General features: G+C 35.0%; 1 protein-coding gene across 4 annotated transcripts in view; it reads left to right on the top strand.

The window, feature by feature from the left end:
- LRBA (LPS responsive beige-like anchor protein) overlaps nt 1-18,092 on the top strand; it is a 434,838-nt gene that overhangs the window by 290,719 nt on the left and 126,027 nt on the right. For all 4 annotated transcript variants that reach the window (XM_049815176.1, XM_049815173.1, XM_049815174.1 and 1 more), the window contains 3 exons: nt 626-728; nt 2,661-2,776; nt 5,072-5,184. In XM_049815176.1, coding sequence (XP_049671133.1) covers nt 626-728; nt 2,661-2,776; nt 5,072-5,184 — 332 coding nt within the window. The remainder of the gene's footprint in view (nt 1-625; nt 729-2,660; nt 2,777-5,071; nt 5,185-18,092) is intronic.

Genomic DNA, 18,092 nt, shown 5'->3' with positions numbered 1-18,092 from the left:
CTTTTCATTATTTTTTTTTCAATGAGGAATTATGATCAAACGTGATAACTGGGAATTAGCAATGCCTCACTTTCATTTATATCCACATGTTTATTTGGTATTCTCTGGAAACTCTTGCTTAAGGCATACCTACCTCTGATCTGTTATGTGTGAAGGGGTTTTTTGTCCCTTTAGAGGGTTAGTAGTTGTTATTTAGATTTTTAGGTTGCTCTTTCCTAGGCATCATTGAGTGTTTCAAACAAAATATAAAGATAATATTTTGAAGAATATGTCTTGAAAACATCTAGAAAATAAACAAGTAAATATGTGTTCCAATTAATATATAAACTTTTCTTTTTTTCTGGACAGTCAATATGTGCATATAGGTTTAACTTCTATTCAGAAAGGAAAACAAATGTAGACCTTGTAAGATTTGTAACAGTGACAACTTCTGTTGAAATCCCTGTTAGTGGTAAATAAAAGCAGTTCTGGAAATTGTTATAAAATATATCTATAGTAACCTGAAGGAAACATGTCTAATCTTTTACCTGTTCAAAACCTAAGCTTAGAGTTAAATTTTATTGGGCCAGAAAGCCTAAAATAAAAGATATAAAATCTTGCCGTATTTCAACTCTTGTGTTCACAGTGGGTGTCATGTTTAACTTTCCTGACCAAGCAACAGTAAAGAAAGTGGTTAACTGTCTACCTCGTGTTGGTGTTGGTACTATCTTTGGACTACCCCAGACCAGGTATTTTACAATTTGAGTTACTTTTATCTGTCAATTCTGAGTTGTCTTTTCATCAAACCAGCCTACACAGTTTGAAGCATTTACACCTAGTGGTTTACAAAACACGCACATCCTCAGCCTATCACTTCTGCATGCTATTTGCAATGCATTTTTATAATAAAAACTTCTGGATTTGAGATTTTTTTTGTGATTTCTGTATGTTATAAGGAAGATAGCTTCTTTTTGGCCGTGAGACTCAATCACTTACCCTACTTAAGGAAAATAGGTTTCTTTATGCTTGCCAACTCACTAAAATTTAAGACTGATCTAAGACTGGTTGTAGGACTGATTAGGTTTTATGGCAGCGTTCAATTATATTAGCTTGCCTGTAACATCCTTGAATCCTCTGTAGTATTTAAACGTAGATGAACATGATTGTTCCTCATCAGAAGGATATTGTAGTGATGCGTAGAACAATATAAGCTGAACAGCATGTGAAGGATTGGTACGATGTGCTTGTCTTTTAGCTCTGGAGGACATTGTTTGAATTTTACGTGGTGAGAAATCAATATTGCAATGTCAGGCTCTGTGTTTGGATCCTAAAACTGAAGAACACGATTCAGTTTTCTACATCTTTTTTAGCAGATTAGGGCTTGATTACCAGATATGCTCTGGATGAAACACAGCAGCACAGTTTAATGTTTGCTGAGGCTGATAGAAATAGAAGCTTTTGATGTGCACCCCATCTCTAGTTGGATTGGTTACCTCTTGTATTTTAATGAATTACAAAGTATTTTTAAGTAGATTAATTTCTAAATTTTTGGAAGAAACAGCAACCCTTAAGGAGTATCTTGGTTGTTGTTACTTTAAATTTTATTTTTTAAAGGTTTCTGTGCACAGAAATGACATGAAAATAGTTGGGGATGTTTTCTGTTGTGTTTTGTAGTTTACCTGTTTTTTATCAAGTCCAGAAAAAATTCTCTTGAGTTGCAATTATAGCCACTCTGTGAGAACTTAAGGATTTCTATTTACAGGCGCAAATTATGTGTGAAAATTTTTAACTACACATGAAAGTATAAACACATTTGTTCAAAATTTCACATCCATTTATACTGATAAATTTGTTTACAATATAATGCAGTTTATTAAAAAAAAAATCAGTTACTGTAACTGCTTTCTTTAATTGTTTATCCATATCTGTAAAGATTTGTTAACTAAAACTATATCTAGATTCTCCCCCCCCCCCCCCCCCCGCCAATGATGTAGTTTTGGTATTTACAGATGTTTTTATTATGAACAAAACCGTCTTGGGAATTTTATAAGCTCTTCTTTGCTTGATTTATCACTCCAAGGAATGACTCAATAGTCTTCTTTCACAAACATCAGGAAATCTGGCATCAAATTCTGAAAGTTTAATTGAGTTATTTATGACTAACTCTCCAACACTGCCCAGAATTTAAATCACAAGAGGATGGACTTCATAATGAAGTTCTATCATTTTATCATTCTTTTCCTTTGTTCTTGAGGGATTTAAAAAGCTCTCCTAAAAGATGACTTTATTCTTTTGTGAAATTCTAAAAGTCGTGTAATTTTCTTATTTAATGGTCTGCCATCTCTCTAAATCACTAGTAACATATTTCTATAATACATCAAGCCTTCATGGAGCAGCTGAATTTGCACAGCTGTAAAGGTTTCTGTTTGAAAGCTTTCAAATCTTGACATATCCAGCTGTCAGATGTTTTCAGTCTTTTGTTCTTACTAGATTATAAAACTTTAAAAATGAACTTCAAGTGTCCAAAATAGCAACTTGATCTCCAGAGAAATCTACCATAGAACTGTTAGAAGGATTATGTACAACTGCCACTAAAATTCAGATAGGTAAAAGGGAAGACCCACCAGATTTTCTCATTATTTTTTCCCATGTTTTGGGATGGTTTTTTTGTTTTTTTTCAGACGCATTTCTTTGGCTAGTCCACGACAGATTTTCAAAGCTTCCAATATGACCCAGCGATGGCAACACCGAGAAATTTCCAACTTTGAATATCTGATGTTTCTAAACACTATAGCAGGTAACAGAAATTACTATAATGACTCAGAAAAGGAGTTAATGGTAGAACAATCTCAACAGACATGGGACACTACTCGATTTTGACCTTTTAATAAATAACTTTTTCTATGTACAATTTTCTCCTGAAAAACAACTTCATAAAATCCTCCTACATGTACTTTATTCGTAATGTATTTTTATGTTTATGTAAGAATAGAGAGGCATGCAATTCATAACGCTGTACTGAACTGCACTTAAAATATATCACTAAAGTCAGAATATCTTGACTGTTGCAGGAGGACAGGATCTACATAGACTGTTTACTATAGAGGGGAGTCTCAGAACTAGTATCTTCTTTATCCCTTAGTATTCCAAGTTTTAATATTCATAAGTACTATCCTCCCTAAATACTGCTGATGCAACAAGTTCTTTGTAGGGCAGTAACCCTCTGGGAGGCCTCAGCTGGGGATCAGGATATTCCTGGAGCCAATAAATGCTACTGTTACAAGATGTATGGTTGGTCTTGGAAGTGTGTAGTGCCTGGATAACCAGTGCTGCTGTGTCGGGACACCATTCATCCATTCCCAAATCCGAATTTGTACCTCTCTATGGTTGTCCTAACCCCTCATTCTGTGAATGCTAAGCTATATTTCATTTAACCCATCTTACCCCATTAGCTTCTAACCAACTTGACTTGTTTAGTAAATGGAGGCTAATTGTTAGGTCTCTTGTCCTCTCTTTTATTTTCCAACATATTTTGTTCTCAGAGCAACTTACAAAATTTCTCGATTTTCAGCTCTTTTCTATGGTATTGACAGTGTTGAAAGGTCCATTAATTCCCTTTCAGACTTGGCTCTTGCTAACACGATTGATAAAACAAATGCCTCTGCTTGCACTAATTACATTTTATACAAATGGTCAGTTTTGCTAGTTTCTGTAATCAGTCATTAAGTCAGAGATGCCAGGATGCTGGCAGTTTTTATAAAAGTAGGGTAGATCCTCTTGACTCCTTACTGCCGAAGTGGAATGAGGCAAGATCATGACACTGTTTTCTGTTGCTCTAGTGAATGATCCTTTTCAGCTTTAATATATTATTGAAATAATAAAGTGAATTCTTACCTACTTGGTATTTGAGGTTAAAAGGAATAAAAAAACAACATTATGGAAAAAGGGAAAGTTTAGTTGACTATGATGGGGAGTTAAAAGATTGTCATGATGGCTATCAATTTGAAACAAATAAAGACAGATATCAGTGTCATGTAAGTAGCTTTAACCCTGAATAAGAGATAATGTGCAACATAACCAACTGATTAGGGAAAGAAAGGATCTGACTATACCATTTAAAATCTGCAAACCAGGATGGAAAAATCCTGAATGGTGTAAGAAAACTGAAAAAAGAAAAACCTACGTGGAGTTTTAGAAAATGTTTTCTGACAACCTGATAAATTGGGCTGTGAAATAATATTCCTGGGGAAGAAGTAAAAACCTGTCCTTTGAGACTTTAGAGGCCAGACTAGACAAAATCTGAGAGCATGCTGACTGGAGGTGACGTGAATGAACGAGCTTCTGCAACAGTATCATAAAAAGAGACAGGATCCATGTAAAAATTAAGCGTTTTAGAATTATAAACCAGGCTATGTGGTATGTATGTGATATGATTATTCTAATTGAATATTTTGTTTTTACTGGAAGAAAGGTATTATTTCCATACAGGTGCATGAAGGTACATGTGTGAACCTGAAACCAGAACAGATTTTCTGTTCTGGTGAATGTTGGCATATCCATAGGTGGTCAATGTTCAAGGAAGAATTCCCCTCAAAGTGTATTCTCTAGATGAAATGGTTATTACTTGCATAATTTCTCAATCTAAAATCCTGAGCTGCTTCATTTTGCTTTCACGTATTGAATTTAATACAGTATGTAAAAATATTGCTTTAATTTTTAGTATCAACAAAAGTCATCGGCTCTCCATTTTTTGAAGTGTTTCACCTTAAAGAAATAGAAGACAAGATGACATAAACAAGGAAAGGAGAAATACTTAGAAAATGAATGGATTTTACTGTCACTCTTACTGTATGCAAAAGAGTTTACAATTAAAGTGAAATGGGCTGCAACGTTTTAAATTAAATACTAGCAATTTGTGAACTTTTTCATTATCCTTTTTAATACAGCAAAGTAGAATATTGAAATGATAAAAGATCCAAAATAAATTACAGTTCTCTTGAAGAGTTTCTAAAGTTATATTGTATCTTTAGAGGTTCATATTTTAGTTAAATGTAACTCTTAACTCATGGTGGGGGTTTTTTGTTGTTGTCAGGTCGAACTTACAATGATTTAAATCAGTACCCTGTCTTCCCGTGGGTTATCACCAACTATGAATCAGAGGAGTTGGACCTTACACTTCCTAGCAACTTCAGGGATTTGTCAAAGGTATTTGTCATCAGATATACCTTTTTTTCTCTCCAGTATTTATCACAGTAGCTTTCAGTCTTGTTAATGTTTTCTGCTACATTTGATACATTAATGTTAAATGCACAACCATTAACAGTGTTTCAGTTCTGTATGTGTATGCTGATAATGGGGATCAGATTGTGGAAGAATGAATTATTGATGTATTCTTATTGCTTCTGATTGTATCAATTTAAAAATTGTTAATGGAAGGTGCTCTTAGTTGGAGCATATGCATTACATTTAAATTCAAATTTTAACGAAGTTAGGGATGCTGAGGCTGCTAAAGATTAAAAATTAGCCAAATAATTTCCCATTTTTCTGATGAGAATTGTGCTTTTTTAGTAGCAAAGCCTGTGATACCATTATATTTTAAGTACTTTTAAATCATTGCCCTTATTCCCATGAGTAGAAACTATTTTTTCACTTCCTCTGCGTATCCCCTTCAGGTATGCTCAAGCAATGCTGTTGTCTTTTGTCAGACAGACATTGTCAGTTTTTACCAACTTTTCCAAACAACTCCTTTCTGGCAGTGTAGCCTTGTTTTTCTAAGGTTCTTTCCCAAACCAACATATGCAGATGCAATATTATACAGCCTGTTTAAAGCTTTGTGGAATATGATTATTCTCTTTCAGTCTTTTCCAAGAAAGGAATATTTCATTTGACAAAGCAGAAGCATCTCGCATTTTCTCTACGAAGACTAGGTGCACCGATCATCAAACAGGTTCTTTTTCTAAAAGCTAGCTATTATGGGAAATGATTGGCACATGGAACTATATAGTTAATTAGTGGAAAAGGTAAAGGACGTATTTTAATTATAGCTTGTTTTTTACAAAAGTCTTCCATACAAATTGATAATTTAATAGGAAAAAAAAAGCAGTTTTTAAAAGTTCTTGCTTTCAGTTTGCAATTGATTAAGCTAAACACAGGTCTGTGAAAATATCTGGAAAATTAATTTTTTTAGTATGGATTTAGTATTTTAACCTTAAAAAAGGTACTGTATAGTCATCAACTATATATACATGTATATATGTGGATAGGTATGTGTATATAGATACACATATGTATGTATATCTGAAGACTATATCGTACCTTTTGTGGGTGTATATGTATGTACAAATAAAAATAAAGGAATGATGTTTTTAAGTCCAAAGCAGGGATATACTGAGGTACTGTCATTGTAATATTTTCTAATAGTGTTATTTAATTTGAATAAGTCATGAACACTATGCTTTCTCAGAATGTCTGACTGACACAAATCCATATTCATGGGTAAACCTACACATATTTTTATAGTTTAACAAATCTTTTGAAACTAAATAATAAGTAAAAATAATTTCTTGATGTGGAATTTAGTAAATGCTTTCTTAATAACCCCCGGGCCAAAAAATATCTGAAGGTAGATTACAATTAAAAATACCTATTGCCAACCTAGACTACACTCGTGAATTACACTGAAGTGAAAATTGAAAACTTACGAGTAACATCAGCTCTGTGTAGCTTGAATTAGTACATAAATTAAATGTATTAATCATTAATAACTTGCTTGTTTATGACATGATTTTTGCAGCCTCGTTTTCCATTAACTTTTGTTAAATGACACTTCTGCATATATCATGTCATTGTTAAAATAATTCAAGACCAAAAAAAAGGATTCTCCAGCTGCTATACTTCTGAGGCATCTCCTTTTAATTGTATTTTAATTTGTAAACTAGTCAATTCAGTCTGTGCCATAGTCGTAGTCTTTCTTCCTCCACGCTGAAATAGGACTAAGTGCAGCGTAGAGCAATTTTTCCTCATTTTAGGTTAGGTACCACTCTTGCGTCCATTAAGAAATTGGATAGCAAATCCGCTCTTTTTATATGTGTTTTTTTATTAACAGTGACTGGTTATATGGATTTCTCTGTTCATGAAAGTAGTCTTTGAGGATTACTAAGTATACTTTAAGTTCTGAGGGAATCTTTCCATTGCTATTGCTGAGAGAGGACATTACTTAGGGACGTTACCAAGTGGACATTACTTAGGTTGTATCTATATCTATACTTAAGCTTCTCAATCATATGTTTGAAAACTATGAACTTAATACAGGAAATAATTATTACAATATTAGATGTCAGTCATACTGTATTATGAGTAGAAGGAGTTTCATTTAATAATATTTAATCCTGTAAAATTATATTCTTGGGAGCTTTTAATCTTTAACAGGTGATTGGCAGAGAATTGCCCCTATTGTTAGGGAATAGTGAATATTTCTACGTATGTGTATATTTAACATGGATTTTCCCTTATGTTTTGTTAAATGTTGTTGATCAGACAGTGCGTCTTGATCTCTAAAAATGTAACTGCTGTTCTGGATGAATGCCAGTCCTTCCCATATACACAATGAAAGTCTTTATGCCATACCTATCTCAGATACAGCAGTTCAAGTTTCGGTTACTGTTTAGGCATTTCTAGCAGTATCTACTCTATGTAGTTTAAATGTTAAGCTTTGTGTCAGATGATGAATTCATGGCAAATATCTGAAAAAACTTGCTAATATTCAACTATGAAAATGTTTGACTGTCATGTATATTGTGATATTTTCATTGTAGTACAGTTATCTTTGGGGTAATACTTCAAAATAAGTGCTAATTATGTATTGTAGCATGTCCATGCTTTTTGCACTGCTAAAGGTTTTAAAAATACTTAAAGATATTTCATTTACATTTTTACATTGTTTTAACAGTCTTTTACTTTATTTCTTTTCCTTATCCACTTCCAGAAATGCATCACAATTTAGTGCTCCCACTGAGTAAAGAAAAGGAAAACTTTGATTTTGGTCTGGCAGAAAGGATGTCAGGTCAATATTTTTACTTTTTTTACTACCTAAGAAAATAAAAAATGAAGAATTTTTATTTTTTTTCTTTTTTTTTTTTTTTAGAAATTGCAAGTTAAGGTTAGGTATTATTAAGTGTCAAATATGAATAACAGTTTTGTTAATATGTTAGCTAGAAGTCCACAGTTAGTACAGATTTAAAGAACTGCAGTGTATAGGTTAAACCAACACTTAACTATAGGCTAAACCAACATGTATTTAAGCAGCTTCTTATGGCATTGTTTTGAACATCAGTCACACAATGATAAACCAAAGCAACTGAAATGGATTGTGGTTAATATTACTGTCAGCCTGACGAATGCTCCTGACAAATGCCAGGAGTGCACTGCCAGTCTGTTACCCTGCTTTGACTCCAGTGTTTATTTCTTAAGAGGTGACTATGTTTTGGAATGAGTATTACGTATTATATTTATAGCTGCATATATTTTATTTATACAACAGACACAGTTTCCCACCAGAACGCGTCCCATTTTCTGCATTACTTACATTATTCAAAAGCACTTTTTTTTTGCTTTTCTTTATTCAGTGGAAGCAATAAATTATGTTGTGTTTCTATACTCGGATAAGGAAAAAAAAAGAAGTAAAAATCTGACATATCAAAGCATGATTTTGTACTCTAAGAAGTTTGTTACAAGATCTTGCTGTATGCAAGCAGCTTTTGATAATATTTCTTTCATAAGGCACAAAATTTCTGTAAGATCATAAACTGACACTACTAGAAGAAGAAAATTATGCCATTCTTAAATCTTCTTTTGTCTTCATTATAGCTACATATGTACATAATAATATTTTTATTCTAATTGTTATCATTTTCATGCAATATTTGCTAAATCATCATCAATTTTATAGTGGCTGTTATGTATGTAATGACTTCTTTTCCAGTCAAGTGTACAAAAGCAACAAATAGCTCTCACCTTCAGTGAAGTGAGGTGTTTAATTGGTATGTGGGAGCCACTGATACCCAATACACTTTGACAGAAGAGAAGTAATAGATATTTTTTTACTACGACAAATTAGACAAGTTTTGTTATTCTAATGTAAACTTCACTGTTGACTGCTCTTCAGCATGCCAGCCTGAATTCTGTTACAGGGTGTTCATTTCAGGAGCAGAAATTCATTGCACATGTAACTTGGGCTGCATATTTTACCCTGCAAGGAAACAGAGTGGGATGTGCATGAAATTTGCTTAGTTATCTCTTGTTACCCCTTGGCAAAGAGATAGAAAGTAACAAATGTTTTGATATGCACCTATTATACTTTTGCAAACTTTTTAAGGAGCTCTTTTTGTCTAGAGAGGCATTAAAACTTGTACAGGCATTCTATGAACCAGTGTTTTTCATGTAGTAAATGAAAATTGTTTTATTCAGCTCATGCTCCAACAGAAAATCAATGCCGGTTACTACCAGTTAAAACTGATAAACTCACCAGAAGGACTCGGTTTCCTTCTAAGTATAAAGTATGTTCCAAAATGGGACACTAAAAGAAGGTGAGAGCAACAGTGTGAGATCTAACAATAGCGGGCGCAGTGGTGATGACTTATTTTGATACGCAATTACGTCTGGAATTTAGGCACTGAAACCTATGATGCTTGACACTGTTGGGCTCAGCATCTGCCTTGGTTGCCTTGTTGCTTGTATTTTAGGCAGTAAATTTGTCATCTGTACCTGTGACAAAAGATACCCCTTAGATACCCCTTAATTTAAAAGCATTCCAAAGCCGGAGAGGATAAGCTCAGATGGAAGGTACAAATTTTTTTCCTTTCAGGGCAGTCCATGTAAATCCCTGCTTAAAACAGGACAGTAAAGAAATAAAATATTTCAAACTTTGTATCAAAATCCCTGGCAGTTAAGAAGAGGTAGGTCTGATATATTTTCTAGAATTTTGGATCACCTCAAGAAACAGTGGTAGAGATATCAAGACCAGCCCTCATCTACAGTCAGCCTGCAGCAGTGATATCTGAAAAGGAGACATGTTTTTCACTATTCATTTGTTACAGATTTTGATATTTTTAGTATGAAGTATATTCGTCAGATTCTCTAAATTATCAGATAACAAGATATCATGCTTCTTTGAGGAGAGGGACACTCCATCCTCTCTAAAATTGCATGCAGAATAGGGAACAGTTGAGAGAAATTATTACAGAAACTGGTTTATCACCTTGTTGTAGATGTACATTTGATCTCCGTACCTGTTTGTGCAAAGTGGTTGACAGATCTAGACATTTGACATAATCATGTTAAAAGAAACTTCTAGGGGAAGGGAAGCATTCAAACAGGAAGCAATACTCTGAGCAGTACCTTGATTTTTAGGGATGCGTGTGTTGGTACCATTTAGGAAACCATAAAAGAGAACAATCTAGCTGAGAGAACAAAGACCAATCTTTCCTCTTTGAATATAAAGACAGAGAGCTAAAAAGAGTTGAGGGGGGGACGGGATGGGACAGAATTGCAATTGTGATTGGGGTCCTTGCTTGTGATATGAGAACTCAAAAGTCAAGTCCCTCTTTGAAGAAAGCTGTGCAAGGGTATGAAGTTCTCTTGTTCACATCCCAGCACAGTGCTATAATTTTAGGACTATTATGGACTTTCTTTGTTTGGACCAGAAAATCTATTGTGGAATTAGAAATTGTATCAGTTAATCAAGTGCTGAGTAGTCTGTTATATTCCCATGAAAAGTTTTGGTTTAATAACATAAGTTTTTCCCATTTCTAAATGGGGGGAAAGTGATTTTGTGAGACTCTCAAATGCCAGTAACCCTCAGACAGATTCCGTCAGGGACTTTTGTGAATGATAAAATCTGTCAGTTATTCTTTCTGACAGCTGAGACAATCTGTTTTATCATTTCCTTTAGCACATTTGCCAAAATTAAGAGACAAAGCTGCAAATGGTCCCATGGGTCTGTGACTGATGTGCTACAGTCGTCTGTTTTCTAGGTCCCAAGGATTTTTTTGCAGCACCATGGTCAGGTACCCACCCACAGACCAAGTCCTCATGTCGGTCAGCCCATGCTCGGGTGGATCAGGACCACGGACAGGGGCCTCCCTAGGCAAATTCAAGCAGTTCTGTTGAAAAGCAAGAACATAGCCACGAGGAAGGCTTGTTCATTTAAGTGAAGTAGTTGTTGGATTGTCAAGCCCGACTTATACATGATCCTTAGAGACACAAAACTGTTTGCTATGTCTGAAACAATTCTAGCCCTTTCAGATTTTAGTATCAATCTCTGCTTGATACGCACTTGTTTCACTTTCAAAGACAGATTTTTGTGCGGTTATGTTGGTTTGAGCTTCATACAGCATCTATCTCAGGACCTTTTTCAGAATAAACATGTGATTTCCATGCATGTTTAGCAGCCCATTCCTCCACAACTCCTATGGAGACCTGCTGAGACTGAAACTTCACCCAAATACATCTCTGAGATGATATATCAAAACATACTTTCTGAAATCCTACTCTTAGTCTAGATAGAATTTTTAAAACATTCTGGGAATTTCCATTGCTCTATTACAGTGTCATAACCATTCTTTTATATCGTTCTCTTTTTTTTCCCTTATCATTAGTTGGTTATTCTCTGTGTCAAACCATGTCCTCTAAAGAATAGATAAGTGGATAATCAAATGCATCTCTCTACCAGTCTTACTTTTGCTTCCCCTTTCTCTTCTTTTCCCACCAGAGGCTTATTTTTTGAAGTCACAAGAAGCATAGTCTTTGCACTTCAGATGCATATAGCAGTTTCTAGGATCACTTAATTCTTTTCAAGAAATTTTTATTTATTTATGTATATTTTTTACATTTATTTAGACCAAAAGCCAAGTTTAGAGGATCAATAAGAATCGTTTTGGTCATGAGCCTAATAATCTTAATCTTCCCTGCTTCAAGGAGTATTGTTTGGAATACAGAAATACTCAAAGACAAGAAAAACAGTAATTTAGAATTAACAATGAATGTTCAAAATGCTATTCTTAGTTTGTATCTGATGTTATTGCCCATCCTGCTCTTGTTTCAATTTTAGGTGCTCTGAACAACTGTCGTCTTCTAGATGGAAATGAACTGAGGGAGGTTCATGACCTTTTAAATGATCACAAGAAACCATGGGGCACATGTCTGGTCATAAAATGTACTAGCAATCAAAATAAAGTAATTTCACACATATGTCTTGGGCGATAGACGTTTTAAATGTGTGTTTTCTGTCTTCCTAATGTAAAGTGAATGTTATTTTCTTGATAGAGTTTCTCTTCCTTTTTATATTCATACATTTGAACTCCAGCAGATTATGAGCTGCTACCTGTGTAATTCAGATTTCTGAACAAGTATGATGGTGGCTAAGTTGAAAACTGCATTCATACTGGAAATGTGGATGGGATTTATCTTACCTAACTGGAGCTGTCTAAAACTGAGTTGATCAAACTCCTAGGAGCAGGAAACCTGTTGGGGTCAAAGGACAATCCAGGTATAAAAATAGTGCTCTGAGAAAATGAGAGCATGGTAAAAGTAATAATAATGATAATCTTTGTTTAAAGAGGAGTTTAAGGTGGTTCTCAGGGTGTGGACTTACTTTGATGGACACATCAGATGATCTGTCTCAAACTCAAATATCAGTAGATGAAAGTGTGGATCAAATGAAGGAAATCAATAGAAAAAGATCACTAGAAGATGGTATGATCCTAAAAGCTTGAGTTGAATAGTCTAATAAGATTAAGAAAAAATAATTTACATATAATATCCAGCTAATCACTTGAAACTGCCTCAGTATCAGAAACCCAAGGTTAGTTTTCAACGTGGGGTGGTCACTGGCTTTCCAAAGGTCTTTTCTGTACTTTATTCTGTTCAGCATATATGGTAATCTGAAAAAGAAGATGAAAAGGGAGATGATAAAACTTTCTGACAATAGTAATCTGTTGATGGTATTGAAGGTGATGGCTGACTAATCAGGAGACTTTTTGAAATACGTAATAAAATGATGGATGAATTCACCTTAGATGGGAGTGAAGCTATGCATGTGTGAAAAAATATACATTGACAGGCTCTTAGCTGACTATATTCAGGATCGATATAATCTGATTGTGATAGTTCTATGAAACAGTACAGATTACAGTAAAAAACTCTTTATACTTTCCCAAGTACACATTTCTAGCCTGCGGCCGCTCTTTTTGTAGGGCTTGGTGCTTACATGTGATACACAATAATGTATATTTTGTGTGCCCTGATAGTGTTTAATCTGCAGAAGAAGCAAGTTTGTATCAGCTTTTAGCCTGAGGTCCTGCGCTGCTAGTACAAGCCAAGAGGATTATGTTTTTAGTTCTGATTGTCTTATACAGATCTGGTGTTAGGTATAATGGCTTCTGTTTTCTGTGACAGTGGCTTGTACGATGTGTTGGCTGAGGAGCATGGTCTGTGAAGGGAAGGCAGAGAGAGAACGTTTTCATCTCCTGCTATGATTCAAGTGCATGTGGCTTCTCATTAAATCCTGTTTCTTGAAATCCATAAAAGGATTTGTTTTTGTTTTTTAAATAAGTGAGTGACGATGCAGGGATTTCTTTCACTTGACAGATTAAGTCACGGATAGTATAAGCAAATGGTTGCTTTTGGCTGGCAGGGTTATTTTCCAAGTCAGGCAATTACAATGCCGTACCCTCCTCACCGCCTGTAAGCAGCTTGATTTCTCCTCGTGATTCCCAGGGACATGCAACTTCCTTTCTCCCTGACCTTTTGGAATTGTACAACACATAACAGCTCTCTTCAGTTTGTCTTCCCGGTAGTATTAAGGTGTAGTAATACCTCAAATACACACTGTGTGACGCATTCAGTTGTGCTGAACAATGAATAAACCTTATGTAAAAGTATATGTGTGCTTAATTAGTTTGCAAGTTTGCAGCTTAGCAGTGCATTGTTTTCGAATCTGCTCCAGATGGGTGTAATAGCATTTGATACTGTTTTTAGTAATATGAATGCATGGAGATTTTTCCTTTACATTCAAATTCTTCCAAGGTTTTAGGTGACCTGAGGTGTATCCTGTCACTAATATATTGCTAAAACATCACTAATATTGCTAAACAAAGTTTTTCTTCATTTTTTATGCTTATGATCCATTTTTGAACTGTGGACTTTGGGAATCTTCTGTGTTTTGCACCTTTAAATATTATTTATATTGACATGTTCAGACATTCTAGTTATTAGACCACCTTTAGATCAGTTTTTTCTGACTTTTCTTGTCTCAAAGGAATGTGTAAGCTCTTACAAAATCTTAATAATAAACCATATGTGCAAATACTTTTAACTTGATTTTCATGCACACAACTGTTGTCTGCTTTTATTCCAGCCCTTTATTTAATTCTCAGTTTCTGAAGAATAGAAAATTGAACTTTAAAAAAAATTTTATAACATAATGTGATCTGGTAAACTTCATGACGTGGTTTCTGGTAAATAGGGTCTTTTCAAAGAAAGCTTGTAAGGACTGACAACTATTTTAAAAAGTGTGTTTACATAAAAAGGTCAGTGGTTTTAGTATGCATTGATTATATTAAATTTATTTTAGAAAAGACTGAGATAAGAGGATTATGGAATTTCATCTCATGTGCAGTACATCTGGAAATACCCAGGGATCCTACATTTGATGAAAAATGCTGATCACAGTCAGCTGGTTATATTTGTCACTTATTTAAAGGAGCTGCTGGGACATAGTTATCTGCACCCTAAGCTGTGCATGCAAGTATTAAATGAAGTGGCTGGTAGCTATTTATCAGTGTTTCTTCACTAGTGTAAATAAAACGATGTAACTAAACAAAGAAATCATTTGCATGTAAAAGTAACTGCAAGTTTGTTGTACTGGAGTACTCTTGACTGGCTTTTATTGTATCATGTGAACCAGTCTGTGTATGTGGGTGTTGTGGTTTAACCCCAGCCAGCAACTAAGCACCATGGAGCCACTCACTCACTTGCCCCCCACCCCCGCAGTGAGATGGGGGAGAGAATCGGGGGGAAAAAAAGTAAAACTCTTGGGTTGAGATAAGAACTGTTTAATAGGACAGAAAGGAAGAAAATTGTAATGAGAATAATAACAATAATAAAATGACAATAATAATAATAAAAGAATTGGAATATACGGAACAAGTAATGCACAATGCAATTACTCACCACTTGCTGACCGATGCCCAGTTAGTTCCCAGGCAGTGATCTGCCCTCCTTGCCCAACACCCCCCAGTTTCTATACTAGATGTGACATCCCATGGTATGGAATACCCCTTTGGCCAGTTTGGGTCAGGTGCCCTGGCTGTGTCCCCTCCCAACTTCTTGTGCCCCTCCAGCCTTCTTGCTGGCTGGGCATGAGAAGCTGAAAAGTCCTTGACTTAGTCTAAACACTACTTAGGAACAACTGAAAACATCAGTGTGTTATCAACATTCTTCTCATCCTAAATCCAAAACATAACCCTGTACCAGCTACTAGAAAGACAATTAACTCTATCCCAGCCAAAACCAGGACAGTGGGAAGATATTGAGTTGTTTAGTATGAAGTTGTAAGAGAGGAGCTGGTCCAGAAGCTCATCTAGCTTAATATTTTGCCTCTATCAACAGCCAGTAGCAGGAGCCTAGTGAAAAAAGAAAAGAAAGAGGGCATGTAAAGCATCATCCTTCCCTTCAGATAACCTCCCAGGTTTGGCAACCAGAAGTTTAACTATGTGAACTGGATAAATAATTTAGACAGTCATGTTAGTGGCCACTGATGGACTGGTGGTCTAGTTGCCTTTTTTTTAAAAAAAAACCCTATTTATGTTTCTTCTGCATTTCTCCCTGAAGCAATGAATCTAGCAACTTAATTATATGATAAGGTATTGTTTTCTTTGCTTTGTAACTAGGGTAATTATGGCAATTTTTTTGTGTGTTCTCTGTGGACCGTATGAAGTCTTGCTTGCTTGCAACTCTTATCTATACTTGAACATTATTTTAGTTTTAGGTCAACATAAAAAGAAGAGGAAGTATTCTTCAGAACTTGCTTTACATTGTTGTCCCATTTGTTTCCCTTCTACCTACAAATTTTCAAGTATCATAATTATTTGAAATACCTATATTCCAAATAATGGATTAGAATTGTAACTATGACCATAACGACCTGCCAGTTCTAAAGGGGAAGAAGCTTAACTAGATGGAACAATAACAAATATCCAGAGGATGTCTACTCAACAAATTCACCAGAAATGTGCGTTGACTTCAGTGATTGGAAAAGAAGGTAGCACAGCTGTATGAATTTTTCTCATTTCATACATTGATGTCAAAATTGGTAGAGTACACTCACTAATACTCATAATTATTGCAGTTTCAATGTTGCATATACAAAAAGTGTTTGACCGCAGGATTCCTTATTTCACTAAGAAACCACATGAAATTCAGGTAGCTGCTTGGGTTGAAATTCTCAGAAACTGAGTAATATAAGTGACTAAAATATGATTTACAATTAATACTAAAAAATTGTAAATCAGGTTAGAATTGGAGCAGAAATTACTGTATATCACCTAAATGCTCACTGGGGAAGGAGGCAAAAGTTCTGTCAAGTTCTGTCCTTTTGGGTTCAGCCAAATTTTGACATCTGAATTCATAGTTGCCACCTCCTAGCCTAGTCTTTGATGTAGGATTTGGTCATCTGGTGTGAAACCAGTGCTTTTGGGAATGAATTGGTAAGGATTGTTTTTCTCCTTGGTAGATTGTTTCCATTTTTTAAATATTTCCTGGAGCAGCTCAAGGACCAGTTTAGTTGATCAGTGAGGACAGTTCAAACAGTTCAGCCAGTAATTGTGTCTGTTGTTTTCTTTGGGATACAGTTCTTTAATGAATTTGAGTTAGATACGGATTAAAGTTAAGATGCCCTCTAAAGAAGATAGGGGAGTTGGAGGACCTAATTTTTAAGAAAGCAGTAGTCAGTTGTTTGAGAGGAAGAATGGTGGGTTCTAGCAGTGAGAATTGGTTCAGAGGCGAGTATAGCATTTTGTGGCTGTTCTCAAACAGAAAAATGATGCATGAAAGAGTAGTGATCTACATTATATGAGTTTATTCCCAGATATTTCCCAGCTGACCTAAGTTAATATAGTTTGGGTATAATTAAACCTTTGCATCTTGTCTTTATACATCTGTCTGGGAAAAAGTTTTACTCAGATGATCACGAAGTCCCACTGACAATATTACAAGTAGTGGCTAGTTCTGGGAGTTAATTATGTGTTGGTAATACATAAAGTAACTAAACAAGCAATCCTCTAAAAATGCAGTTGTGGTTAGATTGCAGCAGAGTATACAGCACTTGGCATATTTACAACAGTGGGAAGTCTAACACTGGAACACTGAAGACATTTCAGATATCTGTATATTAGATTACATTGATAAGTGGGCAGGCTTCAGAGAAGTCTTAAGGCTGGAAGAAATGCCTTAAAATGGAAGACCTGAAGAACTCGATTTCTTTTGTTTATTAAAAGGTCTAATTATAGTCTATAAGTATCTTTATATACAGAAAATACTGGGTAAGTAGAGACTCTGTGGTATGTCAGAGAGAAACATAACAAGATTTCTTTGGTAACACACCAGTAAATTCATAGACAAACTGAAGTACGTATTTTTTAGAATAAGGATCACAATTATCAGTAGAAAAAGTTTCCAAGAAAAATAGCAGGTTGTCTGTGTACTCAAGAGTCAGATGCCTTTCTGGAAAGCAGGTTGGCCAAATACAGCTCATGTTATAATCAAGTGTAAACAGTTGGGCTCAAAATCATGTAATGGAAAGGCATTTAATGGCTTGTCATACAAACACAAGGCTAGATGAGATCACCTAATGGTCCCCCTGCTCCTTTAAGCCCAATGAATATATGAAAAATATCAGTAATGAAAACCAGATAGTCATCTTGAAAATAAAACGTATGAAAAACAAACATCATACTTGGCAAGGATGCTACAAAACATAATTCAATGATACAGACAATGGTATTCACAGGAATCCAAATACCTGATTGGATATGGATAAGAAAACGGTATAAGAAATC

This window comes from Accipiter gentilis, chromosome 12 (genome assembly GCF_929443795.1).
Source record: "Accipiter gentilis chromosome 12, bAccGen1.1, whole genome shotgun sequence".
In the NCBI taxonomy this organism is placed as follows: Eukaryota; Metazoa; Chordata; class Aves; order Accipitriformes; family Accipitridae; genus Astur; species Astur gentilis.
The sequence above is the reverse complement of the archived record's forward strand: the minus strand, read 5'-3'. Positions and strand labels throughout refer to the sequence as shown.